General features: G+C 45.1%; 2 protein-coding genes across 2 annotated transcripts; one reads left to right on the top strand and one right to left on the bottom strand.

The window, feature by feature from the left end:
• Nucleotides 1-6: 6 nt before the first annotated feature.
• MMUT (methylmalonyl-CoA mutase) lies at nt 7-18,938 on the top strand. The gene is made up of 13 exons (XM_048935331.1): nt 7-89; nt 1,464-1,875; nt 3,447-3,814; nt 4,516-4,673; nt 5,409-5,580; nt 6,455-6,703; nt 8,532-8,643; nt 9,137-9,252; nt 9,615-9,730; nt 13,553-13,684; nt 16,537-16,684; nt 16,772-16,939; nt 18,179-18,938. The coding sequence occupies exons 2-13, from the start codon at nt 1,497-1,499 to the stop codon at nt 18,305-18,307; spliced, it is 2,247 nt and encodes a 748-aa protein (XP_048791288.1). The 5' UTR covers nt 7-89; nt 1,464-1,496; the 3' UTR covers nt 18,308-18,938.
• On the bottom strand, nt 18,477-25,534 carry LOC125688844 (opsin-5-like). Its single transcript, XM_048935380.1, has 4 exons — nt 25,462-25,534; nt 23,349-23,642; nt 22,487-22,818; nt 18,477-21,669 (listed from the first exon to the last, which is right to left on the bottom strand). The coding sequence occupies exons 1-4, from the start codon at nt 25,532-25,534 to the stop codon at nt 21,322-21,324; spliced, it is 1,047 nt and encodes a 348-aa protein (XP_048791337.1). The 3' UTR covers nt 18,477-21,321.
• Between the last annotated feature and the right edge of the window lie 1,866 nt (nt 25,535-27,400).

The following is a 27,400-nucleotide window of genomic DNA, read 5'->3' as shown; positions in this document are numbered from 1 at the left end:
CCCCCGCGTAGAAGGGCGGACACAGGGCGGGAATACGCGCATGCGCAGTGCTGCGAGAGGTGCGGGTGCCGTGAGGGGGCTGACAGCAGGTAGCGGGGCTGCAGGGGCCGGGGTGGCTTTGGGGTCTGTCCTGATCTTTCCAGTTCTCCCATTCTCCCCGCCGAATAGGGCTGGGAGCCCTCAGGGACGCCTTGAATCGGCGTCCTCACTCCTATTGGCCGCTGAAGGGGTGTGTATAGGGCGGGCTGTGGGACCAAACGGGACTTTGTGGTGTCTGCTGCCTGGGTAGGTGTGTGTGAGGAAATGGGGTTTCACAGAATGGTTTGGGTTGAAAGGGACCTCAAGGATCACGAAGCTCCAACCCCCCTGTGCCATGCAGGGCCACCAACCTCCCCATTTCACAGCAGCCCAGGCTGCCCAGGGCCCCATCCAGCCTGGCCTTGAACACCTCCAGGGATGGATGGGGCATCACAGCCTCTCTGGGCAGCTGTTCAGCACCTCACTGCTCTCATAGCACAGAACTTCCCTCTGACATCCAACCTCCATCTGCCCTCCCTCAACTTCAAACCATTTCCCCTTGTCCTGCAGTTATCAACCCTTTGAAAGAGTTGATTCCTATTTGGTCAAATGAATGCTGAAAGCTCTAGTGCTGTGTTCAGTTGTAGGCCACACATTGCAAGAAAAACATGGAGGCCCTGGAGCGTGTTCAAAGTAGGGCAACAGATCCGTGAGGGATGTGGAGCATAGGTGTTATGGGGAGTGGCTGAGGGATCTGGGATTGTTCAGTCTGGAGAAGGGGAGATTCAAGGGAGACCTTATTGCTTTCTGCAACTCGCTGAGGGGAGGTTGTGGTGAGGTGGGTGTCAGCCTCTGCTCCCAGGTGACAGCTATAAGAACAAGAGCTAATGGCCTCAAGTTGCACTAGGGGAGATTCAGGTTGGATATTAGGAAATATTTATTCTCCAGAAGAGTGGTAATACATTGAAAGAGGCTGTGCAGGGAAGTGGTGGAGTTACTGTCCCTTGAGGTGTTCAGGAACCGTTTAGATGTGTCAGATAGATACATGGTTTCATGGGAGTGGTAGTGATGGGTTGGACTCGATAATTAGTGAGGATTTTCCAACCTTAATGATTCTGTGATGCTATGACTTTCACTGGCTGGTTAATGATGGTGTTGTTTAGGGGCCAAAAAAAGTTACGTGTTTCATGTGTGGCTGTAAATGAGCTGCAGGAATGTCTTCCCTTGCTAGAAGAAAATGTAGGATTTTTCCTCGACTCTTTTTTGCGCTGTCTGATTGAATGGGAAGGGAAAAGGATGTCTGTCAAATCAACAAGTGAATAATATGCTTTTGTTTATTCCTGAGTAATTGTTCTGGCTTTAGCAAATTGCTTGAGCTGTCATGCACACTTCTCCCATGTCAGATTTATATGATAAGGTAAAATATGTGGTTTTAATCCCTTCAGCTCACGCCATACTGGCCACCCATTGGGTCAAACATGCTAAGAGCCAAGGATGCTCTTCTGTGCCTGCAGTCCTGCCGTTGCTTCTGCCCAACACAGCTTTCAGCCTGCAGGCTCACATGGCGCTCACTGCACCGTCAGCCACTGCACCCTGAATGGGCTGCCCTTGCTGAAAAGCAGCTGAAAGGCAAGAATCCAAAGGATTTAATTTGGCATACCCCAGAGGGGATCAACATCAAGCCCTTGTACTCCAAAAGGGACACAGAAGAGCTTCCTGAGGAGCTGCCAGGGGTGAAACCTTTCACTCGAGGACCCTACCCAACCATGTACACATACAGGCCGTGGACCATCCGCCAGTATGCTGGCTTCAGCACTGTGGAGGAGAGCAACAGGTTCTACAAGGACAACATTAAAGGTAAGACAGCTGTGCTGGGAGAAGACATCACCGAGCTAAACAATGGGAAACATTCACACAAAGAGTTGTATGGCCAATGTGATTATGGAGCCCTGTGAGTTTTCATTTCTGACGGGTTCTTCCCAATGGTACTGGATCGTTTCTGAAACTCTCTTTACTTCATTTTACTATTGAGATGGAAAGATGAACACGTGAAATGCTATCTGTTGCTACTCTGACTTGACGCTGACAAAATTTGGCAGCATCCCAGGGTCCAAAGAGTAGAGAGTTCATGGAACGTTCACTCTTATTTTGTGAGCACGTAGTAGCTCGTAGAGACAAAAAAATCTGAGCTTGGTCAGTTAGGTTTCTGAGATCAGTTCATTCTGGCATCTTGGGTTCCCATCTCGTATTGTCAGTTTTAAACTCACATAAATACATACGTGTTGTGTCATTGTGCTGCACTAGTAAGGCCAGCTTCATAAAAGATTGGTGTTTTCATTACTTGAGAGCAGTTTCCCCAGTATTTCTGCAGAGGGTTTTGCTTTGCAGCACTATTAGGTATTTTCACTTGTAAAAGTCTCTGAGTCTGCTCTCTTACAGCTGAAAGTTGTCACTGTACTTCAGGGCTAACACTAGTTTTTAGATGAGCAATAGAGGCTGATGTCTGACAGCTAAGAGTTCTGCTGATGATAAAGAAGCTGATTGGCAAAGGAATGAAGTGTAGTTTCTTCAGGAGCTGCAGTGCTGATGGATGTCTGGGATTTGTAGAGTTTCAGGTACTGGTTCCACATCTCAGCAACAAGGAGCTCTAACTGTCTGGTTCCCTGCTCTGTATGGACAATTTTCTCTCACTGCATATGTCATTTGAACCACGGCAATGGTCTGTATTCATATGTTTTATTTGTAGTAAAGAGAAGTTAATGTGGTGTGATTTATCACACTGTGTTTCCAGCTAAGCAGTATTTCTGTTTGCAAGCCCTGATACTACCTGTGTATACACATTTATAATTTGTGGCTCAGTAATGCATTAAGCATAGTAAACTGATTATGTGGCTGACATGGAAAGACTAAATATTTTTGTCAACTAAGCTTTTCAAGTTGAAAATTACCATGTATTAGATGACTTTGGAGAAATCTGAGCAGGAAGCAACAAAAAATGGGTTTACTGCACAAACCTGAGTGGTGGAAAATAAACTGTATAAAATTAAATCAATCAGAGAATGGCCCGGGTTGGAAGAGACCTCAAGGATCACGAAGCTCCAACCCCCCTGTGCCATGCAGGGCCACCAACCTCCCCATTTCACAGCAGCCCAGGCTGCCCAGGGCCCCATCCAACCTGGCCTTGAACACCTCCAGGGATGGACGGGGCATCACAGCCTCTCTGGGCAGCTGTTCCAGCACCTCACCACTCTCACAGCACACAACTTCCCCTTGACATCCAACCTCAATCTGCCCTCCTTCAACTTCAAACCATTTCCGCTTCTCCTGCTGTTGCCTCTCCTTTCAAAAAGTTGAGATCCAGTTCTAATGCAGCTGTTTAACACTTCTGAATCTTTTTTTTTTCTTTTTTTTTTCTCTTCTTCACTTAGCTGGCCAACAGGGATTGTCTGTTGCTTTTGATTTAGCCACCCATCGTGGCTACGATTCAGATAACCCACGAGTTCGAGGCGATGTTGGAATGGCTGGAGTTGCCATCGATACGGTAGAAGACACCAAAATCCTTTTTGATGGAATTCCTTTAGAGAAAATGTCAGTTTCTATGACAATGAATGGGGCAGTCATCCCTGTGCTGGCAACGTTCATTGTAACTGGGGAAGAGCAGGGAGTGCCTCAGGCCAAGCTGACAGGGACAATCCAGAACGACATACTGAAGGAGTTCATGGTCCGAAACACGTACATCTTCCCTCCAGAGCCATCAATGAGGATTATTGCTGACATCTTCCAGTACACCTCAAAGGTATTCATTGTTTAAGTGTGTTTACTTCATTTTTATACCTGGTTGACTATTTATAAGGGGCTTTGCAGAACGAAGCAGAGAACAGAAAGACCTGTCATAGTGAACAAAGATGAGGTTGTGGAAGAAGGTGGGAAGACAGATCAAGACAAATTAAGGTCTCAAATCATTTGCAAACATTTATAACTGTTAGGATTAAGCAAATTCAAATCCAAATCAAATTCAGACAAGCCTGAAAAGACAGCAGGAAACTTGGATACAAGGAGTAGAGAGGCTTTTTGTTGTGCAGGGGGAGAAGCCACATAGTTAAGAAGCATTATTCAGCTGTTAGCAGGAGCAAGGAGGTAGAAAACCTAAAGGCCTTCTGCGGTGAAATAAAGCATAGAAAGCAGATAAGGAAAAGGGTGAATCCTTGGATTTATGCCTGGAAGTTCGGTGCTACCAGTTGTTTTTTGAGTTGCATTTTCATAGGAGAGTTGGGACACTTTGAGGAAGAGAGTGATGATGAGAAATAATAAATAAAGCACAACAAATATTGAGAAGTAGTAAAAGCATGGGAATGTATGCGAAATAAACATCTGAAAAGAACAGTTAGCATGTTGTATTTGCAATCTACAAATAGTGGATTATTTGTGAGTGTTGTCAGCACAACTCCCAGGTTTTCTCCTCCCTGCTGCTGTAATACACTTTTTTTATTTTTGCAGTATATGCCAAAATTTAATTCCATCTCAATCAGTGGATACCATATGCAAGAGGCAGGAGCTGATACCATTCTGGAATTGGCTTATACTATAGCAGATGGCTTGGAATACTGCAGAACTGGACTGAAAGCCGGCCTTACCATTGATGAATTTGCACCAAGGTGAGCTAAATACAAAACTCATTTTGGGTAAAGTTCCTAGAGTTGAATTTTAACCTTTTTCAGGATTTCTACACGTACAAGTAATATTTGCAAGGCTCTTGCTGCAAATATATTTTCCTACCTTTGAAACTTTGTAACAAAAAAACCAAACTAAAACAAAAAGAATACTTAGCTGGTCCAGACTACATCTGTTTTAATGGACCGAATAAAACTAATTTACAAGCCCAAGCATTGCCCAGGCTTGTTGTAATAGTTGGTTTGTGAATCAGTGAGAGGGTCTCTAAGCAGTGGTTGAAAGAGGTTCTAATGGAGTTATAGCTTTAGGACTGCAGAGTGACTTGTGCTCCTAAGTAGTTTGTGAGCAATAACCACACACATACATTGTGTCCAGCATCTTTCCCCAGCATTGCAATGCCACTGTCTGTGTTAGTGATGTGCTGGAGCTCTTCTTCCCCCAGGGCTCCCCCTCATCAGACCCAGGGCACATCTTAGCAGTTCCAGAAGCCATAGCCACTGGCAGTTTGCCTGCAGTTACCTTGTTTCAAAGACTGCTTATTGGCATAGATGTGTGTCTTCTGTAGCAAATGGCAGCAGTGTCCAGGAATATTCCTATCACCTCACGTAAATCTGTAAAATTAAATTAATCGGGGGCCTTGCTGTAGGTCTTGTCCTTTACTGAAATTGAGTTTTTAGATTGGTTTAATGTTTTATCCTGTTTTTGTACTCTTATTACAGGCTCTCCTTCTTCTGGGGAATTGGCATGAATTTCTATATGGAAATAGCTAAGCTTCGAGCAGGGAGGAAGCTATGGGCTCACTTGATAGAGAAAAAGTTCAATTCCAAGAATCCCAAATCTCTGCTGCTTAGAGCTCACTGTCAGACTTCAGGCTGGTCACTCACTGAGCAGGTTAGGAATTGTACTCTATTTCCTAATTAAAATATGTTCTCGTAGTGTATATCTTAAAGAAGGCTGTTACAGGCACCTGCATTGAGTGATTCTTCACTGGCTTAGGGCACAGGTTACCCAGTTACCCCTCTCTGAGGATCATGAAAGTTCTTCTTTTACTCTGAAGGTTTCTGCACTCAATGCAGCTGTTGAAATGTTTGAAGAAAGCCGAGAAAAATCTTAACCTAAATGCTAAAATTGCATTTCGTAGTATTGACTTCCTTTTTGTGCATAGTACTCCAGATTATCTGTTGCATCCATTGATGTATCCGTGAATTTGCTACAAGCAAATTTCCCTGCTGTAGGGAACCTGCTTTGGCAGGGGGGTTGGACTCAATGATCTCTGGAGGTCCCTTCCAACCCCTACAATTCTGTGATTCTGTGATTCTGTAACAGTGGCTCCCACCTTTGTGTAATACTATCATTAGTGAAATTACTGAACATATGTGGCTCCAAAATGGATCTTGACTCGTGACCTGTTCTCCAAATGTGCTCTGAGACTTTGGTATTCTGGGGTGGAGGGATTCTACCGTCTCTACTTCGAATTATTTGTAACACAACTCGATATCAATTGAGCTTTGCTTTATTATTGTGACCGATTTAACTGTACATCAATAATTCTGGCTTGCTTTATTGATTAATCTCTTTGCCTGAAATACTGTTGAGCGATACATCCATTTCATTGGATGTCTCCCAGTTTTTCAGCTTTTGGTACGATTACAGTTCTTCTGTTGGGAATTTTGCAATCATTTATGTGCAGCAGTGTTTATGAAATCAATATACCTCAGCCCTGTGCCAGAAGCTTAGACCTTTAGAACTTTCCTTTTCTTTCCAGGATCCCTTTAACAATGTTATTCGCACTACGATTGAAGCAATGGCTGCAGTGTTTGGAGGCACCCAGTCACTGCATACAAATTCATTTGATGAAGCTTTGGGTTTGCCTACAGTGAAGAGTGCTCGCATTGCTCGCAATACACAGATCATAATACAGGAGGAGTCAGGGATTCCAAAAGTGGCAGACCCCTGGGGGGGATCCTTCCTGATGGAGTGCCTCACCAATGATGTCTATGAGGCTGCTTTGAAGGTTGGTTTGCACGCTGTTTTATCTTTTGTAGGAAAATTGCAGCTATAGAATTTTTGAGAGATGACTGTTCCGTATCTTGGTAATTTCTTAGGGAGGAATTATTTAACCCTTAATCTTCAGTGGGTTTTTTTTTTTTTGAAGATGAACTTTATAAAAGTGTACATACAGTGTTTAGAGAGATGCATCAGCATTTCAGCAGACTGCCTTCAGAAAGGAAATATTTCATTGTAGGGCAGATAATGAAAATATTTTGCACTCTAAAGTCTCCTAATTTTAGAGAATCTGTGTTTTCTGTGTATGTTTAAAGAAAAAAAATGAAGAAGAAGAAATGATCAACCCATCCTACTTAGGTACATGCAGAACAGGATCTCCAGGGAACCAAGCCTGCTGGAGTTCCAGAAGTGTTTGGACAACACTCTCAGATGTGGGCTGATTTTTTTGGATGATCCTATGTGGAGCCAGGAGTTGGACTTGATCTTTTTAGAACTCACAATGTTCTTTGATTTATGTCTACTCGTGTGTGTGTTACTCTGCTTCATATTTAGAAACTAGAGGTTATTGGAAGCCAAATTTTGTAGCCGTGTAAGAAGGCAGAAAATTGTTTGGCCAATGCAGAATTTTTGCTGTTGTTGTTCTATTGATTCAAAATCTTTTTTATTTTTTTCAAATAATATATTTCATTTGTCAGTTATTAGTTGCATGTCAAAGGTATAGCCCAAGAGTAGCCTGACTGGTGGCAGTCCTGAATAAAACTGTCCACCTTTATGTGGAGCTGTTGGATTGGATCCAGAGAAGGGCCACAAAGATGTTCAGAGGGCTGGAGCACCTCTCCTATGAAGAAAGGTTGGGAAAGCTTGGTGTATTCAGCTTGGAGAAGACTGGGGGAAACCTCATTGCAGCCTTCCAGTACTTGTAGGGAGCTTATAAGCAGGAGGAAGAACAGCTTATTACATGGGCAGATAGCGATAGGACAAGATGGAATGGGTTTAAACTAAAAGAGGGGAGATTTAGATGAGATGTCAGGAGGTAATTTTTTACTCAGAAGCCAAAGAGGCAGTGGCAGAGGTTGCCCAGGGAAGTGTGGGTGCTCCAACCCTGGAAGCATTCAAGGCCAGGTTGGGTGGGACTCTGGGTTTCCACAGCAGAGGGGTTTGGACTAGATGGGCTTTAAGGTTCCTCCCAACCCAAGCCATTCTGTGTTTAGCCTACAGGTAAACAGTGATTCTGCCTTTAAGCAAAAGTGCCAAATCCCAACATCAATTAATGAACTAATACAGGATCAGACACTAGGCTGGCACCATGCAGATTGCTGTGTGTAGTGGGGTGCACTGGCAGGTGTCTTTTAGGACTGTGTTAACTAAGATGCTTCAGACAGTGCCAAGCATGGTCTGATGATCACTCACTGTAGGTAGTTTGAACACAGTATTTTAGAGTTGAATGGGCTTTTGTATGAGAGTTGGACCATGACGCAGCACTTGTCTTCAGGATCTGGCAAATGGCCCTGGCTTTTTTTAGTTCATTAAACTGACAGGCAAAAGTCAGTGCAGAATCAAGGTCTCCAATTTTAGTCCTTTGTGATGGGCAAACAACAACTGATTGTGGTTGAACGTGCCTTGCACTGTTACTGAATTCATGGAGTTTTGGCAATAAAAATGATCTTGTTTGAGATCTCTTGCAACATATACCAGAATCTGGTCAGAGACACGGAGAGCTAGGAGAACAGGACTGTATACTTAGATGTACTTAGAATTTGGATGGTTGTGCAACTGCAAAGCTTGTTTTGTGAACCTTACTAATCCTCTTTTTCTCCATCTTCTGCATTTCCCAGCTCATTGAGGAGATTGAAGAAATGGGTGGAATGGCCAAAGCTGTCGCTGAGGGAATTCCCAAACTTCGTATTGAAGAGTGTGCAGCCCGAAGGCAAGCCAGGATTGACTCTGGTAGGGAGCAAGAAGGCAAAAGAAAGGAACTTTTGTTTTTTTCCTGCTTTCTTTTTGAGGTAGTACATTTAAACTGCTGTTCCTGAGTGTAAAACTGTGACAGCCAGCAGGTGGCAGTGTTGAATGCATCTGGCCAAGAGGCTCCGTTTCCTTGAGAGCCGTTTATTTGTCCTGAAGACCAGAAAAATCATTTCATTTTAACAGTCACTTCATATTAGGAGATGATGATGCAGTTCTTTATTTGTGTATAGGTACATAAACACAGACAGTGAGTGTCTGTGGAGGTGTGTGTATGTGCAACTGTGTACACAGTGTGTACACAAGTGTGGGAAATAGACTTAAATCCTTCCTATATTTCTTCAAGTATTTGAAATGTTATAAAGCAAAGCACTGTGTTTTATTACTTAAAATGTTCTTGTCGTATAAACATTGTGTCTTTTCACACTAATCTGCACATATATCCTAAATTTTTTTGTGTTTCCACTGGAAATAGGTTCTGAAGTAATTGTTGGAGTAAACAAATATCAGCTAGAAAAAGAGGAGGCAGTTGAAGTTCTGGCTATTGATAATTCTTCAGTCCGTAACAAGCAGATTGAGAAGATTAATAAGGTGGGAAATACCTTCTTAAAAATGAAGGCTGTTACAATTGCAAATAGAGCTTAGGTAAACATTACAGAAAATGTGGCTTCCCTAAAGCATGACCCTTAAATCTGTTTGGATCCACTCTAGTTGTCAGTGGAGAAGTTGGATTTCTGTTCATTAATTTCAGTAGAGTGATGGAAACCCCCCAGGAAACGAAGTAGCAACAAAACCATTTGACTTTTGTTCATTTGGTGTTCATCATTGCCTTTCAGACAGTCTCATGAGGATATGGATTTCAAAACAGAGACAGAAAACAGCTATGCCATGTTTTGCACTCAAAGCACGTAACATTTCTTACTCAGGCTGAATATTTTTCTTCTGCACTTCAGGTGAAGGCCAGCAGAGACCCCGCAGCAGCTCAGCGATGCCTTGATGCTCTAACACAGTGTGCAGCCACAGGTGAAGGCAATATCCTGGCTCTTGCAGTGGAAGCAGCACGTTCAAGGTATTAGAGATAAGGGTGAAAATCCAGCTGCTATTTAAAAACTGGTTGTTCATTTTCAGGGGGAAGTTCTTTGCTATGAGAGTGGTGAGGTGCTGGAACAGCTGCCCAGAGAGGCTGTGATGCCCCGTCCATCCCTGGAGGTGTTCAAGGCCAGGTTGGATGGGGCCCTGGGCAGCCTGGGCTGCTGTGAAATGGGGAGGTTGGTGGCCCTGCATGGCACAGGGGGGTTGGAGCTTCGTGATCCTTGAGGTCCTTTCCAACCCAACCATTCTGTCATTCTGTTATTCATGTTTCAACTGTTTTTGGGTATGGTGTCAGTGAGGTTGGTCTTGAGGTCCTTTGGACTTTATTTTGGAGATGGAAGTAAACACAGACTTGTGCATATGATATTGTAAGACTGTTGCATTTTACAGTCTCTTGAAGCTATGCTTGAATTTCTCCTGAAGAACAATGGGAATACACAGTATCTCATCTGAAATGATGTTGTACACAGGAGTTGTGTTGTTTCAGGCTCAGAATCTTAGCAGTTTTGAGATAGAACTGCCTTTTTCTGCCACCCTGCCATTTCATAGGTCAGGGAGCTTGAGAAGCGACTGAGATGTGAAAAGGGATGTGCACAATCCTAACACGGTCTGTTGCTTCATCTTTTCCTGCACCAGAGCTTGGTGTGAAAATGTTTTTATCGTTGAAGGAGGATGTTTCCTTAGGCAGACAGCGGTGTAAAAGATCCTCTTGAATGGAGCAGTGAGGCTTCCTTTAGAACCCAATGGAAGATGGGTGGGTTTTTTGGTTGTTTTTTTTTTCACCTAAGGTGCTTTTGAGACTATTTTCTGCTTCAAAGTGAACATCAGTCTGTAGAATACAACATATCTGTCTGTTCCTTAATTAACTAAATGCCTCAGAAATGAGCAAGCCAAAATCACTCATGTTTGGAATGCCTTCTTGCTTGTTCTCAAGTTTCTTCATTCTCTTTTTTTTGAACACTAACAGCCACTCTTTGAATACATTTCTGTACAGCAGCATGTCTACCTATACCTGACCTTGAACTGTGGAGGTCACTGGAGGATAATGTTAGATTTACCAGGAATTCATGTCTTCTGTACCAAAATTGACAAATTACCCGCTAGTTTCTTTCCTTAGTGACCTTGTTTTTATTATCTGTCAAAGCATTAATACTTTGTAAGCTGCAGATGTGAAACAAAATTTATCTCTGCCCTGAAGCCATGTAGGCTAAGTATGGGATGTGACCACAGAATGACTTTGTTATGGCATCTGATCATGGAGTTTTGAGCAACCTGGGCTAGAGAGAGGTGTCCCTGCCTATAGCAGAGTGGTTGGAACTTGGTGATCTTAAAGGTCCCTTCCAACCTAAACATTCTGTGACTCTATAAAGAGTATCTGAAAGAGCACTGTATGTACTGTGAGCAAGGAGTTCTCGACATAGGGCAACATGCAAAGAGATTTTCAAGAGAACACACTCAGTGTAGTCTGTTTCTGCATCTCTTGAAACTTTCATTTGTTTTTCTGCATAGAAGGAACAGAAGAGCACAACACAGGTATGCTTGCACACGCTGCTCTTCGGTTTAAAACCGAATAAACTATACATAAATGTTTCTTTTGCAAAAGAAGAGAAGGAAAAAGATTTGTTATTTTCTAGAGAAAGCAGTATGTTCTGCCACAGAAAGCCTTTAGGCAGTTTTCACAGGAGTAAGTTGCCAGTGTTTATGGAGGATCTGTATCTATGTCAAGGCTGTGATGCAGGCTGTGATGTCTGGCATTGTGAGAGGGAGTCACTATTTCCAGATCCTATTTATCAGTCTGCTGCAGACTTGCTGTTCAGCCTTGAAGAAGTCTCTTAATCTAATGCTTATGCAGTCTGTTTTTCTACTTTTTTATTAATATCAGACAACAGTAACATTAACAAGATTATTTTGATATTCTGAAAAACAAAAGCCAGTGTAACACAGGTTGTACTTGCTAAGCTTTCTGAGACCCCACAGATGCTGTGAAATGAAGATTTACACAGAGATGTCAGCAGGTTCTGATGCAGTCATGGACAGGTTGCTTTGTAACTAATGCTCTCTGTGGCATTACTAATAAAATAAATTCAAAGAGAGTTCCAGGCTAAGTCCAGTTCATCCATAAACTTATAGATAATATAAATCATCTATTACTTGACATTGGTTGCTTTTTTTGTGTATAATCTTCTGGAGTCCAGACTTGACTCCTTCTTATGCTGAAGAAGAAAATGGGTAAGAGCAGAGAACTTTCAAAGTATAACTCCAGAAGGTAAAGGGGGAGGGGAATTGACAAAAAGATGAAGCCTTTGTCTGTATCATGAGTAAAAATCTGCATGTTCAGCTTGCTGCTATCTTCAAGACAAAGCGGGGAACCTGAAGACAGGTACCTCAAAATAAGAGACCACCTTCAGGGATATGCATTAGAGATCTTGCTTACATGCTCAAGATAGGATTTTTGCTGCTTCTGCCATTTCACATTAATGTAGCTTTAGATTATAACTACTGTTAAGTTTGCTGAGTATGCTGCACGTGAGCCAGTGACAGAGCAGCAAAATAGCTGGGCAGCCACGGGAAGTAAAATACCTCTCTGAGATGTACAGGGGATCCAGTTAATACAGCGAAAATCCATCTGTTCTACTGGCTGTGTGGCAGACTGTAAGGTGGGCATCACACAGAACCGATCTGAAATGCAAACAGCAAAAGGAAACCTGCCTGCAGTTCATTGGTCATCCTCTTGTGAAGGTATATGGACGAGAAGTTGCACCAAATGTCCTTTGAGTCATTTGTATTAAAACCTTTCGAGTACCTCATCTCACCTAAGAGCAGCTTATAGGTGATAGCATATTTTGACTGACTGGTCATTACTGATGATATATTTCATCAGGAGCTCGGTGGTATGCTGGCATATGGTGCCAGCTCCCAGTTCATTTCATACCACAAGGAAGCAGTTTGTTGTGATGCAGCTAAGTGAACTGCTCTTCCTCCACAGCTGTTTTCCCCTTCTAAGTAGACTCCTTTCCTCAGTATTTGGTTGTAGGCTCAATTGTTATTAGAACACAGTTTTTGGGACAGTTCTGCATGTGAGATTTTACACGGAAGGGTGGAATCCATTAAGCACAAGATTTTAAATGCTTTGTAATACAAGCTGTTGTTTCATTTGTTTGTATGAGAAGGCAGCACAGCCTGGTTTGCTTCTGGCAATTGTGCTATAGCAGTAAAATGTGTATTATTTCTAGCACACACGGTGTCTCAAGTAGCAAACAAAGCTTGTTACTCGCATGGAAATCTCAGTCAATAAAATAGCTATGCTGGAAGCAGATAAGAAGTACTAAAATATAAAGAGCAAGGTCAAGAGAAACAAATTCCAGTAAACGAGTTAGGTTGCAGTCTGCTTTTGTGTGTGTACTATTTCTTTTTTTCATTTTCTTGATATGTATTTTTTGACTCTTAGTATATGAGTCCAAATGCAGAATCCTGCAAGCTGAGCATTAAAAAATTCCCAGGTGAGAAAACTTGATTTAATTTCCTCAGTATTTTGCCATGTAACAGTCCCAGCTGCCTTGTCATATGTAAAGTCACTTCTCACATCAGCAGAGCAGTATTTTCTTAAAAATACTCTTGCATGTTCCAGTAGTGAGATGCAAGTCAGACATCCAGAGTTGCAGGGCCACAGGGGAAGCGAGTGTAATTGATTTTTTTGCTTCTGCAGCAAAGCAAAGAGTTGGGCTGCTGCCAGTTATTTCTGTATTCTGTTTCCTTGTAAGCCTCCTGATAGCATCAATACTTTGTTTCTGCATCTTAGGTGCACCGTTGGAGAAATAACAGATGCAATGAAGAAGGTGTTTGGGGAGCACAAAGCCAGTGACCGAATGGTGAGCGGAGCTTACCGACAGGAGTTTGGGGAGAGTGATGAAATCCTTCATGCTATCAACAGGTGAGAAGGGCTTTGCAGGAAGCCAAGCACAGGGCTCACATTAGGTTTCCGTGCTACTGTGCCTTAAAAAAGCCCCATAACAAACCACCTGCCTGGGCATTCCCATACCTGTAAGCCAGTAAGCAGGGTAAGAAAAAATAACTGCCATAGGACAGAAGTCATCAGTTAATTGAGCTAACACTGAGATGGTTTTCTGCTCTGAGGATTTTGTTGAAACAGATGTGGTAGTCTTAGGGTTAAAAAGCTGAGAAACACTGTCTGAAATCCCCACACACTGGTTTGCTTTGTCTGAAGACTGTGTGACAGTAATGTCTACAAATATTTCCAATTATTCCTATTAGTAAAACCTGGTTTTGAGCTGCCCAAAAATTGTCCCTGCGGCTTCGTTCTTCACTGTTCCTAAAATTGTAAGGCTAAAATCTGCCTGGATATCAACCTAAAACTTCCTGTCTATCGTTGTTACTTTGTCATGTCACTAGGGAGAAAACATCAGAAGATGGCAATATGTGTGAAAGCAGTGAGTATTTGTGCCTTTTGGCAGCTTCTGCCTTTGCTGCTGTTCTCCTGAGTGAAGAGGCTGAATTGTTACAGTGGGCAGTGATGTAATATGGGCTGATGTGTCCCTGCTCTGTTGGGTCTTATACATTAAGGAGTTAGGGGATCTCTTGAAAGGGAATTTTCAGATGGCTTCACAGTATTGATGTTTAGCCTGATTGAAAGGTCATTGTGCTGGCAGATTTCACAGTCTTCTCTTATTTCAAATGTTTCTTTTGAATGTAAGTATTTATCATTAAGCCTTTACGTGAAGCTGAACCTATTCCTTGAGAATCAAGAAGTAGTTTCTTTTTTGCATCTGTCATTATGTCAGAGTTCATGTGTACATGGTATTGAAAGTAACTTTGCTACAAGCCACTTTTGCACAGGCCTTCAAAAGTGAAATTTCACACCTGCCCCTCTCTTAGCTCAGGTCTTGGGGTGTACTGCCTTAGGTAGTCTTGGAGCACCAAAAAACTGTTTCTGTTAGGATTGAGCTTGTGGGTAGTAAGAAAATAAGAATATGGAATAGAAAACAGAACAGAGAGAAGAATTGTAAGACTTCACAAATTAATGCAGATACTTACTGGTTGGAACTTAGGAACACAGAAGGCAGTCCCAACTCCTCCAGATCCTCAAGTAGAAGATTGGTTAGTCTTCTTACCCCAGGCACCTGTACAGGCTGGGAGGAGTGGTCCTTGAGAGCAGCTCGGCAGAGAAGGACCTGGGGGTCCTGATGGACGAGAGACTGAACATGAGCCAGCAGTGCGCTCTGGCAGCTCGAAAGGCAAATGGGATCCTGGGCTCCATCAGGAGAGGGGTGGCCAGCAGGGACAGGGAGGTGATTGTCCCTCTCTACTCGGCTCTTGTGAGGCCCCACCTGGAGTACTGTGTCCAGGTGTGGAGCCCTCGGTACAAGAAAGACATGGAGATTTTGGAAAGGGTCCAGAGGAGGGCAACTAAGATGATCAGGGGGCTGGAGCACCTCCCCTATGAGGACAGGCTGAGGGAGTTGGGCTTGTTCAGCCTGGAGAAGAGAAGGCTGCGGGGTGACCTCATTGCAGCCTATCAATACCTGAAGGGAACCTACACCCAGGAGGGGAGTAAACTCTTCAAAAGGGCTGACGACAGCAGGACTAGGGGAAATGGTTTTAAGTTGAAGGAGGGAAGATTTAGGTTGGATGCTAGGGGGAAGTTCTTTACTAGGAGAGTGGTTAGGCCCTGGAACGGGCTGCCCAGGGAGGTTGTGGATGCCCCGTCCTTGGACGTGTTCAAGGCCAGGTTGGACGGGGTCCTGGGCAACCTGATCTGAATGTGTATGTTTGGTGGCCCTGCTAGGCAGGGGGGTTGGAACTACATGATCCTTGGGGTCCCTTCCAACCCGGGTGATTCTGTGATTCTGTGATTCTTCTCTCAGCTCCTGTGATAGAATTCACTTCTAAACTGTGCGAGTGCTTTATTTACTGCTCTCACATGATGCATTTTCTGCTCCTAGCTCAATCTACTGAGGCTGTTTAATTCTGTGCTGATAAATGCTTTGTCTCAAGCCATTCTTTTCCCCCAAACTAAACCCGTGGATCCTACAGTGACTAACCCAGTCAAGTCAGCATTTGGTTTCGAATGCACCAAGTCCATACAGCTCCATCATTTAAAAGAGTACTGAGAACACTATAAGCAGTATTAAAAAACTCCTTTTAGCAATGTTTCTGAGAAACAGTTGTCTTTGCTTCCTGCTCCAGGATAGATACTGGCAGTACATGGATAATGAGAGGTAAGGTGACAGATGAATCTCGGAGGCTGTGGTTACACAGTCACTTGTAATTCAACAGACAGCTGAACTGTCACTAAGCAGAAGGGAGGGACTGGACACACACAGAATGGAAGCTGTACTAATCTTTTTCTGTGCTCCTGCATAGTGATGTACTACTGCACAGCACTTCTTGTGCCATGCTTCAACCTTTTTAACTAAATGCTCATAATTATTCTTAAAATCTAAGAGTTGTGTTTAAGTTGGTGGTTATTCAGCTCATTAAACCCTCAGAGAAAGCAGTATTTTTACCATTGCAAAGCAGAAAAGTAGTGGTTTTCTTCAAAAAAGAATATTTTATTGTTCCAAATAGTAAATACAAGGAATGGATTAGTAATCACATAACAATAACTGTGCCAACTACATAAGCGAATGATGACTTGGAAGATCCTTTTATTTGATGTACAGAAATTATGCTGCAGTTGCAGCTAGTGCTTTTATTTCAGATCTGTGGAAATGCTTCTGGTGAATCTCAGTGACTGACAGTGATGTCATTCATGCTTTCCATCAGAGTTACCAAGTTCATGGATCGCGAGGGGCGCAGGCCCCGGATACTGGTTGCAAAGATGGGCCAAGATGGCCACGACAGAGGAGCTAAAGTTATTGCTACAGGATTTGCAGACATTGGCTTTGATGTGGACATAGGTCCCCTCTTCCAGGTATGACTGACTGAGCAGTGTTCAATCCCACGTCCTTCAGCAGCCAGGCCGGGGCAGTTAGCTGTGTGTAATCCTCTTTCCATACAGACTCCTCGCGAGGTGGCCCAGCAGGCTGTTGATGCAGATGTGCACTGTGTTGGTGTGAGCACACTGGCAGCAGGTCATAAAACTCTCGTGCCTGAACTCATCAAAGAACTCGATGCCCTCGACCGCCCAGACATTCTTGTTATATGCGGAGGTGTCATCCCACCCCAGGTAATGCACCAGCATCATCTCCACCTGTGCTAGTTTTAGCTGTTTCTTAGGTACTCTGAATGTCAGAGGTGACATACAGCACTGAAGGCTGCTGGGTGCCATCACCAGGTTCAGCACAGATCTGCAGGAAGGTCACACGGTGCTGTCACGTCTTGTTGATAGAGCTTTCTGTGCATCATGTCCTGGTTTAACTTATGTTGTTTGTTGGATGGAGTATTAAGTTCTGCTGTGAGGAGACTAGCCTCGGGGAAGTGTTTTTCATGTTCTGTTAGTTTCAATTACCAGTACCTTGCATAATATTGGTAAAGGTTAGCTCCCATCTGAAGGGAACTTATTTCAGTAATGGTTCTGAAGAGGCACAGTGACTAAGAGGTATGGCTGATAGTGCAGCTGCAGGCTGCACATCTCATTCCCTAGTTAGCTGCTCCTCTTGTTCTCTGTCATCAGGCTTAGTCCCTCTCATTAACTATTTCTCCTAAGCTTGCTGGATTCCCTCGCAGTCAGATCTGTGTCTTTTTCCTACAATTTTCTTTAGCTCATCCAGAATTTGCCCGGCAGTTACATCCCTAGGTTTGTCTTCTGTCTAGAGAGAGACAGATTCTAGAGAGAGAATCTAGATTCAGACTGATTTTGCATACAAATTTATTTTAACTTCCTTTTCCCTGACATTTTCCTTCTCTAACCAGTCAGGTACGTAGTTCAGGATGGAAAGACTTTTAAAATGTACCAATCTCCTAGGATTTTTCTAAGAGACAAATTATGTTCTGTCCATTAGGATACCACTAGCCTGTAGCTGAAAGACATGTAGAATATCCTGTGTAGAAGTGAGAGAGACTAGATAACTGCTTCTCCAATCACTACAGAATTTCAGGCTGACTATAACATCAGAGTTACTTAGATTGCAGGGACCATGAGCAGCCAGTCACCTATTCCAAGCCTTTGTTCAAAGCAGCATTTTCAAAATTCGAAGGTAGATCAAATTTAGATTAGGTTATTCAGGGTCGCATCCATTTGACTTCTGATATTAGTCTGATGATAAACAAATAAGACCCTTGTTGTAGATGCTTTTTAGTATTTCTTTATTCCTCCAGTTACTGTATTTTTTGTCATTTCCATTGATGCTCTGTTGCCTCTCAGGGAGTTGATGCATATTTTCTCAGGCTCGGCACATACAGTCACTGTGAAGGTCAATTTTCTGTTGCACTGTTAACTAAAGATCTCACATTTCTTTCTGGACAGGATTATGATTTCCTACATAAAGCTGGTGTTACCAAAGTGTTTGGCCCAGGGACTCGTATTCCTAAAGCAGCTGTCCAGGTATTGGATGATATTGAGAAATGCCTGGAGAAGAGGCAGCAGTCCATGTAATGCTGAAATGCAGCACTATTCACCCAGCCTTACGTTAATCACTTTGGGAATGTAATCATCAGCGAAGGACGGCCAGCCACGTTCCTTTGGTTCCCCACGACCTGGTGCTTTGTGCTTTCTAAGAAAGTTGTAAATTCTCTGCTTGTTCTGCTTGAGGATTATTTATGTATTTACCCACAAAAAAAAAAAATTATCTCTGAAACTATTAATTCAAGGAATCAAGGGAATTCAGGAGGTGGGTTTGCTGTTGGTTTGTTTTTTTGTTTTTTAGATACACTGATAAATAAAATATCAGCTCAAGCTCTTTGGTTGACCTCTTTTGCATCCAGATAACCATCTGAATTTTGGAATCATATATTTGGCAGGCATGGGAGTCTTCAGGCAAAATTACTAAAGTTCAGCAGAGATGTGATTGACTTAAGCAGCACTTTGGTGTTAATGTTAATCAGACTCAGTTCACTTTAGAAATAAGTAAGTAGATAAAACATAGTTTTTCTAAGTTCATGGTTTGTTTAATAAGACAGTAATGTTGTATCTGGCAGTAACCAATATAGGAGCAGCTGTGCACCTTTTGCCTACATCATTGCTCCTGTGCTTCACTTTTTCTCAAATAAATCATAGAATCAAAGAACAGACTGGGTTGAAAAGGACCACAATGATTGTCTCATTCCAACCCCTGCTGTGTGCAGGTCGCCAACCAGCAGCCCAGGCTGCCCAGAGCCACATCCAGCCTGGCCTTGAATGCCTGCAGGGATGGGGCATCCACAGCCTCCTTGGGCAACCTGTGCCAGTGCCTCACCACCCTCTGGGGGAAAAACTTCCTCCTCATATCCAACCCAAACCTCCCCTGTCTCACTTTAAAACCATTCCCCTTGTCCCATCACCATCCACCCTCACAAACAGCCGTTCCCCCTCCTGTTTATCCGCTCCCTTCAAGCACTGGAAGGCCACCATGAGGTCTCCCTGCAGCCTTCTCTTCTCCAAGCTCAACAGGCCCAGTTCCCTCAACCTTTCCTCACAGCAGAGCTGCTCCAGCCCTCTGACATCTCAGTGCCTCCTCTGGACCCGCTCCCAGAGCTCCACGTCCTTCCTGTGCTGGGGCCCCAGGCCTGGACACAGCACTGCAGATGGGGCCTCACAAGAGCCGAGCAGAGGGGGACGATCACCTCCCTGTTCCTGCTGGCCGCCCCTTTTTAATGCAGCCCAGAACACAGCTAGCCTTCGGGCTGCAGGCACACACTGCTGCCTCATGGCCAGCTTCTCATCCATCAGGACCCCCAGTCCTCTGCAGGGCTGATCTCAGAGGGTTCTTCTCCCAGTCTGTATAAACACCTGGGATTGCCTCAAACCAAGTGCAGCTCCCTGCACTTGGCCTTATTGAACCTCATCAGGTTCACGTGGCGCCCCCCTCCAGCCTGTCCCTCTGGATGGCTTCCCTTCCCTCCAGTGTCTCACCTTGGTGTCACCTGCAAACTTGCTGAGGGTGCACTCAGTGACACTGTCTGTCATTGGTGAAGATGTTGAAGACCACTGGCCCCAAGACCGACCCCTGAGGGCCACCAGTTGTGAAGTTCCTCTCAGTGATCATTCTCACTTAATGCTGTACCTTTGTCCAGTGTTGTTCTTGCTATAGCTGTTTATTTAACAGCTAGGCTTTCCCTAGGTAAATTCATCCTCAGCTCTCACCATTTTTGCCTCCCCTCTAGAAGGAACTGAAAGAAATCCTTTGTTATGATGACACTATTTTTATTCTTTTCTTGCTGTTTCTCTGCTCACAGGTAATATCAGCCATTACCTATGTTTGCTGTATTGACTCCTTGATTTTTAAAACTCAAATCATCTTCAAAATCTGCATCTTGTTCCTTTCGAGTTCAGCAAATTAAATTCCCACCTTCAACTGGAATCTTTATATGCTTGAAGGAGGGCTCTTTAAAGCTCTGGATTGGGACTTGCTAACATATATCAGTTCTCTCCTGTCGTATTAAGGTTGAAAAATGAAATCATGAGTCTAGGGAAGGAATGGTTCTCTCACTCAGCATGGACTATTTGTACGAGGCCCTTTAAGGAGACAAAATACTCAGGTGAACTGACTTTCCTTCAAGCTAGGGATCAGTTCCTGCCAGGCAGGTAATCCTGGCAACATCTTTTGCCATGCCGTTCCCAACCATAACATATCTTCTCCAGGAAACAAATGGTAGAAGAGATATCAGCCGTCAACAACCTAAGAGCACAATTCCCTTTGCCAAGAGGGTCCTTCAGATCTCATGCTGCTGTCTGTGACATACAGAAGGCTGCTACCTAACCTCCTCAGACCAAGGCTGCTTGACTCCTTCTTATGCTTTGTGATTTCAGGAACAGCACCTCTAAGGGTGTATTTGTTGTTCTCTTTCAGATGTGTAGATAACAACCACTTCATTACCTCTTCCTGGCATTGGATATTTCTTGCTGCCTGTATGTTTTTCTGTCTGTAAAGCCAGGCTGGATGGGGCTTTGGGCAGCCTGGTCTGTGGGACATATCCCTGCCCATGGGGTTGAAACTGGATAGGTTTCAAGGTCCCTTCCAACCCAAACCATTCTGTGATTCAGGAAAGCTGCTTTCTCAGATGTACTTATTTGGCAGTGCTTTGTGTTCAGGCTGCTCTTCACTCTGATGGCTGTTACTGACAGAGCTAAGGGTCCCCAGATGGGTTGCATTAAAAAGTTACAAGCAAGAAAAAAATAAAATAAAATTAATTATAGCTGTTTCCCTGAATGTTCGTGCGACCAAAGGTGATGATGGTCTTGTTTAGTACATAAATCTATTTCCTCTAAGGTGGAAATTCGTGAAAAAAATAGCGTTGCTGTTGTTGTGCATTTTAAAAACAGTAATTGGGAGCAGTTTGAAAAATATATACTTACAATTTTAGTATTTGACATAAGATATTCAGTGACAACTCCGCATGCTGCACTCCTGCTTGTTTGGACCCACGAGTGAGTCAGAATCTTGACGCATGTGCTGCAAGCATTGCTGCACGTCAGTGCATCGCAGCTCCCTGCCTCTCCACCTTTGCATTGGAGGAGAGACGTACGTTATCCCTCCCACTCCACATCATCGAGACGGAATTGTCCGCAGAGTTATCAGCGCTGAAGAAATGGACCCGCCAACCCCAGCAGCACTGCAGCTGTTTGATTTCATGACGGAAAGTTTTGCTGAAGACGTAGTAAATAAAAGGGTTGTAGGCGGTTGAAGACTTGGCAAACAGACACGGCAGCAGCGTGACGATGGGCTGCAGGGAGTCGCCGGAGTTCAACATGGACCAGAAGCTGGCTGCTGCGTACGGCGTCCATGCGCTCAGGAAACCAACTGAGATCAGCACGGCCATCTGAAAGGGAAACACGGCTTCAGTCCTCTTCCTGCACAGGGCACGTGGGCATGGGCTCAGGTGAAATACCTGAAGCAGTGAGCTTGCTACTTGTGCAATAAGTGATCTGGGCAGTGCACATGTTGCTGCTCCCACCGAGCACATACACACTGCGATTCCTATGAAGGGGCTGTCGGGTTGGACTCGATGATCTCTGGAGGTCCCTTCCAGCCCCTACAATCCTGTGATCCTGTGATCATCCTGTTCTCATCCCCCTCCTGACTTTGACTGCAATACGCCATGGGAGAAACAGCCCAGCCAGAAAGCTCGGCTTATCAACGGAGTGGCCTCCAGAAAGCTTGAGTCTAAGCTCTTCTGCAGGAAATGTGGCACGGTGCTTATGTGAAAAATAACATTATCTTTAAAAAAACACCTGTTTCTATAGGGACTGTCTATAGCTCTCACCTGGAACAGCCACTCAGTCCATTTAAAACGCTTAGGCAGGCAGGACTTCCACTCCAACTACCATGTGAATGTATTCATCAGTTACTCCAGCATGACTGGAAATCTCTACATCCAAAAAAATCACAGATGTATCTGACTACAAACAGCTTGCACGGTACCTGTGGCATATAATCCTGACCATACTCCTGAAATGACAGTTTCCAGGAGTCCCCTGATGGGGTCAGAGTATGGGTGGCACTGTAACCACATCTCCACCTTTCACCAACGCTAGACAAACGCAACAGAGGGTCATGAGCACACCACACACGAGCAGGAGCAGTTCCATGCAAGCTCCTGGCTGCTGCAGACCCTTCCCCTCACTGGGATGACTCACCAACGTCAGCTTCTTCTCCAGTTTAGCTGCGTGAGGAATCCTGTTGGTATTCTGGATTTCTTGGTATGCTTTATGAACCTTCCAGGCAATTCCCAAGTAACAGGCGACGATGGTCAGAGCAGGCAGGACTGTGCACAGGAGGAACATGCTCAGGATGAATGAAAAGCCATTGGAGGAGCTGTGGAACTTGCTCCAGGCTATTGTACAAGAGATGCCAAATGGCTCGGGGCCGTAGTAGCCCCAGCCTACCAAGGGCAGAATGGCCCAGAGCAGGGAGTAGAGCCAGATGAAAGTAATCAGGATGTGAACAGTATTCTTAGAGATTTTGTTACCTGCAAGAAAGAGGACAGCAAATCTATGTGGATCTCACCTCAACCACACAGTTTTTGCAACAAGTTCTTCAACATACAGATGGTGGCTGCAAATATGCATGGGTTGGGTGAGCCATGAGTGCAGCCCTCAGTGCCAGCCTAAAGCTTGCGAAGTCATGCTGCTATACAGGATCAAGTGAACTGCAATCCCAGACCAGGAACACCAGCACACAACTCAAGTTTCAGTACCTCTGCTTGCAGAGAAATGACAAGATAAGACAATGTGGTGCAACAAATATTTGGGATCTCCATTCCCAACAACAAAGTTGTTTCATCAGTATTACTGAGAAATGAAAAGCCACACTGCTTAATAAGGAATTCAGCCAGATCCCTCTAGGTGAGGTGTGGTAGGAGTGGTGGAGGTTTGGTATTGCAGTTAAAGTTGAGACAGTTACTGATCTGATACTGCAGCCCGTGTTCAGCAGAGTCCCTCTCTGAACATAATGGCCTGAATGCATCGTTATGAGGCTCCCGGAGATGCAATGACTTACTGTTAGATTTGGATGAATTGGTAACAAGGAAACGAATCACAGCCATGGCACACAGCGTCATCATGCTGCAGACACCAAAAAGGAAACCCATCAGGGCATAGTATACGCAGGATGCATCTCCTCCCAGCCAGGCGTGGTTCCAGGCAGATGCAATGGCCAGCGGGTACATGCTGACTGCCATCCCAATATCTGCTACTGCCAGGTTGACTGTAAGCAGCTCCGGTGACTTCAGGAGGGAAGAGCGTTTCATTGCTGTAGCAAGGACAGCAGAATTTCCAAGGATTGTCAGGATGGCTGAAAGAGAGGAATCAGCACAGACAATAATACCATGGACTTAGCACACCTATGAGATGCAACTGCACAGAGGATGTGATAAATGCCTGTTGTTAGCCTGGGGCTGAAGGGTAGAAGAAGACAGATGTCAGTCAGGCTGTGGTTCTGCTAAGGACTTGCTAGAGCGAAGAGGAGAAATTCTGTCCTATGAATCGCAGGCTGTACCTTGCCCTTTCCCATCACCAGACATCCACATTACTCCTCTCCCTGTTCTATGCGCTACATTCCACTTATTCACCCCTGGATCCAATCTTGTGTAAGTAGCCCACACCTGTTCTCGTAGATTACCTTGCACAACATAACATCAAGTAGAATGGACCTATCCACCTCCTCTGTTCTCTGGTAATATCCCTGTTTACTTTCTATGAGAAGAAATTGTTTTGCCAGAGGCAAACTGGAGAGCAGTTGCCTGCTTTGCAAAAGGACCTGTTGGACATACATTATTCAGTGATGCTATAGGGCTTTTTGACAACAGTGTCAAAAGGACATGCAGCTAAACAACTCATTTTCTCTTCTCTTACATGTGAACACTGCACTGGAGCAATGTTTTGATCAAAGGCTTTTCTGTGTCCTCTGAAGTCAGAAGTGAAAAAAGGGTACAGGAAAAGTGAGGGTGGTGAGACACTGGCACAGGTTGCCCTGTGAGGCCATGGATGCCCCCTGTCTGGAGGCACTCAAGGCCAGGCTGGATGGGGCTGTGAGCAGCCTGGGCCATGGGAGGTGTCCCTGCCTACAGCAGGGGGTTGGAACTGGGTGATCTCAAAGGTCCCTTCCAACCCAAACCATTCTATGATCCTATGATGAAAACATTCTGTCATGTTCTCTCACAGCAGTGGAAACAGGAAGGCTGCATTTGCTCACACACAACCCATTCATCAAGTGCTCACAGGCAAACAAATCAGGGGACACGCAACAAAACCAAACTACATGCACTGGCATAAATGCACACATGGGCACAGACGTCAAGGGAAAGATTTCAACAGGACATGTGTTGGTGAAGCTCTGGACAATGCAGTGCCATGTCAGGCTCTGGTAGCTCACTGCTCAGTACATGGGATGTTCCTGAGCTGCACAGAGGACTCTGATGCAGTGCTGGAAGCAATGCCTATGGATCCCTATAGGAGTGCTGTGAGATGATAGCAGAGTGGCACAAGAGCAGTATCACAACGGCAGCAGCAGGAGCCAAAGGAGTTCCCTTCTTGCTACCCCATCCCATTACTTGAACTCTGTATTTGCTTCTCTGTGAGAAAGCAGCTGACATCTCGGCTTGGGTTCTGTTCTACCTTTTCAGTTGTGCAGATATTGATTTTTCTCATGATGAATTCCACTCTTTGCTGTCAGCATGACTGAGGGGACAGGCGCACAGCAGTGCATGGAGAGGTATGAGATATGAAATCCTAATGTCAGTGCTGCTTCCAAAACCCTTCCTTTTGACACACAAAAAAATATATGCTGGTCTTTCTGGGACTGCGTGCCTAACCCAGTCCAGCTCCTCTGCAAATAAACAGCTGTACACAAACAAAACATCTGGTCCGTGCAACGCAGCTGCTCTTCACCCACAAGGAAACCCTCCCAGGGTCACACCACGCTGCCCTCCCTGCTCAGCCCTGCAGGACAGGCTGCCCCCTCCCTCAGTGTGCAGGGCTGGGATCCCACAGTAAAAGGCAGACAGCTTACTTTCAATACTTGTGATGCCACAGAGGCAAACCTGTGCTGGCAAGTCATGAAAGCAGCCCCATTCCGCTCAGGCTTCGAGCAAACAGGCTGTGCAAGAACTCACCTACGATCAGAAGAAAGACCCCAGCTCCATAGTCCACTACCGGGTGCAGTTTGGAAATGTACTGCTCCTCCATCATCCCTTATGGAAGCAGGTGAAGGTTTTAAATTAAAAGTGAAGTGGTCGTGGTGACAAAGGGGCTCTTCCTCGTGGCTCGCCTGCCGCAGATGCGAGCCAGGCAGCTGGGTGCTGCCGGGGCCAGGGGACCCTCTGCTTTCTCCTCTTTCCTCCTCTCGTGTGACAGAGGAGAAGGCTGGGGTGAGAGGAAGGCTCACCCCCTGTGGACACAGCGAAAGCTCAGTGCAGCCACTGGCACTGCACGCCCGCCCGCCTGGCAGACATCTCCCCTCCCACCCCTCCTCTCCCACCGCTTGGCTTGTCAAGCAGCTTCACAATGCACATCCCCTCCAAGTGCAATTGCTGAGCAAAAACAATTGTCATTCATCCATCAGCAGCCGTGGGAAATAAATCCAGGCTGAAGGATGGAGCAGGGAAAAGCAGATGAGGGGTTTTGCTTTCCAGTCTTACGGATGTGTAGGGGAAACATGAAGCTGGGATGGGGGGCCTCTGGAACGATGAGAGGAAAGCTGTTTGCTGTGGGGTTCTGAAGGCTCATAGCCACACCACTAAAGGCAGGATGTGCAGAGTACTTAAAGGGCTGGTCTGGTATTAAATGTGGAGGTTGGTGGCCCTGCCTGCGGTGGGGGGGTTGGAGACTCATGATCCTTGAGGTCCCTTCCAACACAGGCCATTCTGTGATACTGCAGTGGGCAAACCTGCAGGATGCTCTGTGCAGTAAGCACAGCTGCAGAGCAGCGGAACTGAGAGCTGCATCATCCCAGTGACACTCTTCTGTTGTTAGTGGGGAAGCAGCCAGAGCAAAACCTCCCATCCAAATCTACATTCCTCTTATAATACCTGAGCCCAAAGTTATTGTAATGCTCTCACCGTCATTATAAATGCTGCTGAGTTTTGCTCCAGGCTCCAAATAAGGCATGTCTATCAGTGTACAATGCAGGCCTGGATTTTGGTGTGTTCACTGTACAGATCTGTAGTTGCAATGTCATTAACATGACTTCCAGCCTGGGCAGCACACAGCCACTGCAGTAAAGAACTGATCTATTCTCAATTATTTAATTCCAGTTCATGGATGTGCTAAGCTGCATTAGCATCGTGCTCTGCTTGGCCTATTTCACTCTGTCCAGACACCAGGAGTTGTCTGGATCCCCAGGCAACCTGAAACTTCCAAAATCCTTGGGAATCTCAGGGACTCCAAAAGTCCCAAGTTTCACCAGAAAGCAAAACTGGCCATGCATGGAAATGCTGTTGCACAGGTTTGCTGCACCTGTCTGTCCTCGTCCCCTCCTGAAGCTGTCTGGGATTCACACACAAGGGACCCCTGCCCTGAAAGCTTTGGGGACTTTAATTCAGCAAGCAGGTGCACCCAACACATCCAACACGGGACTTAGTAGCTCTCACAGCCTTCTGAGTCCTCAATGCTGAGCCACTGCCCTCTCAACTGAGACAGGGGAGGTTTGGGTTGGATATGAGGAGGAAGTTTTTCCCCCCGAGGGTGGTGAGGCACTGGCACAGGTTGCCCAAGGAGGCTGTGGATGCCCCATCCCTGCAGGCATTCAAGGCCAGGCTGGATGTGGCTCTGGGCAGCCTGGGCTGCTGGTTGGTGACCTGCACACAGCAGGGGTTGGGACTGGAGGAGCGCTGTGGGCCTTTGCAACACATGGCATTCTATGGTTCTATGATCCAATGAAGGAAGCAATTCCCTCCTCCAGATTTAGAGACTCAAATACGAGAGTGTTTCATCTACCGGAGGTGCTTTCCTCTCCATTTGAAGCTGGATTGCTCTGCATCTAAACTGCAAGTTTGAAGGGAGAGGAAACAAACCTTATCTGACTGGTATGGCTCTGAAGGGAGCCCTCACTCC

This window comes from Lagopus muta, chromosome 2 (genome assembly GCF_023343835.1).
Source record: "Lagopus muta isolate bLagMut1 chromosome 2, bLagMut1 primary, whole genome shotgun sequence".
Taxonomy (NCBI): domain Eukaryota; kingdom Metazoa; phylum Chordata; class Aves; order Galliformes; family Phasianidae; genus Lagopus; species Lagopus muta.
The sequence above is the reverse complement of the archived record's forward strand: the minus strand, read 5'-3'. Positions and strand labels throughout refer to the sequence as shown.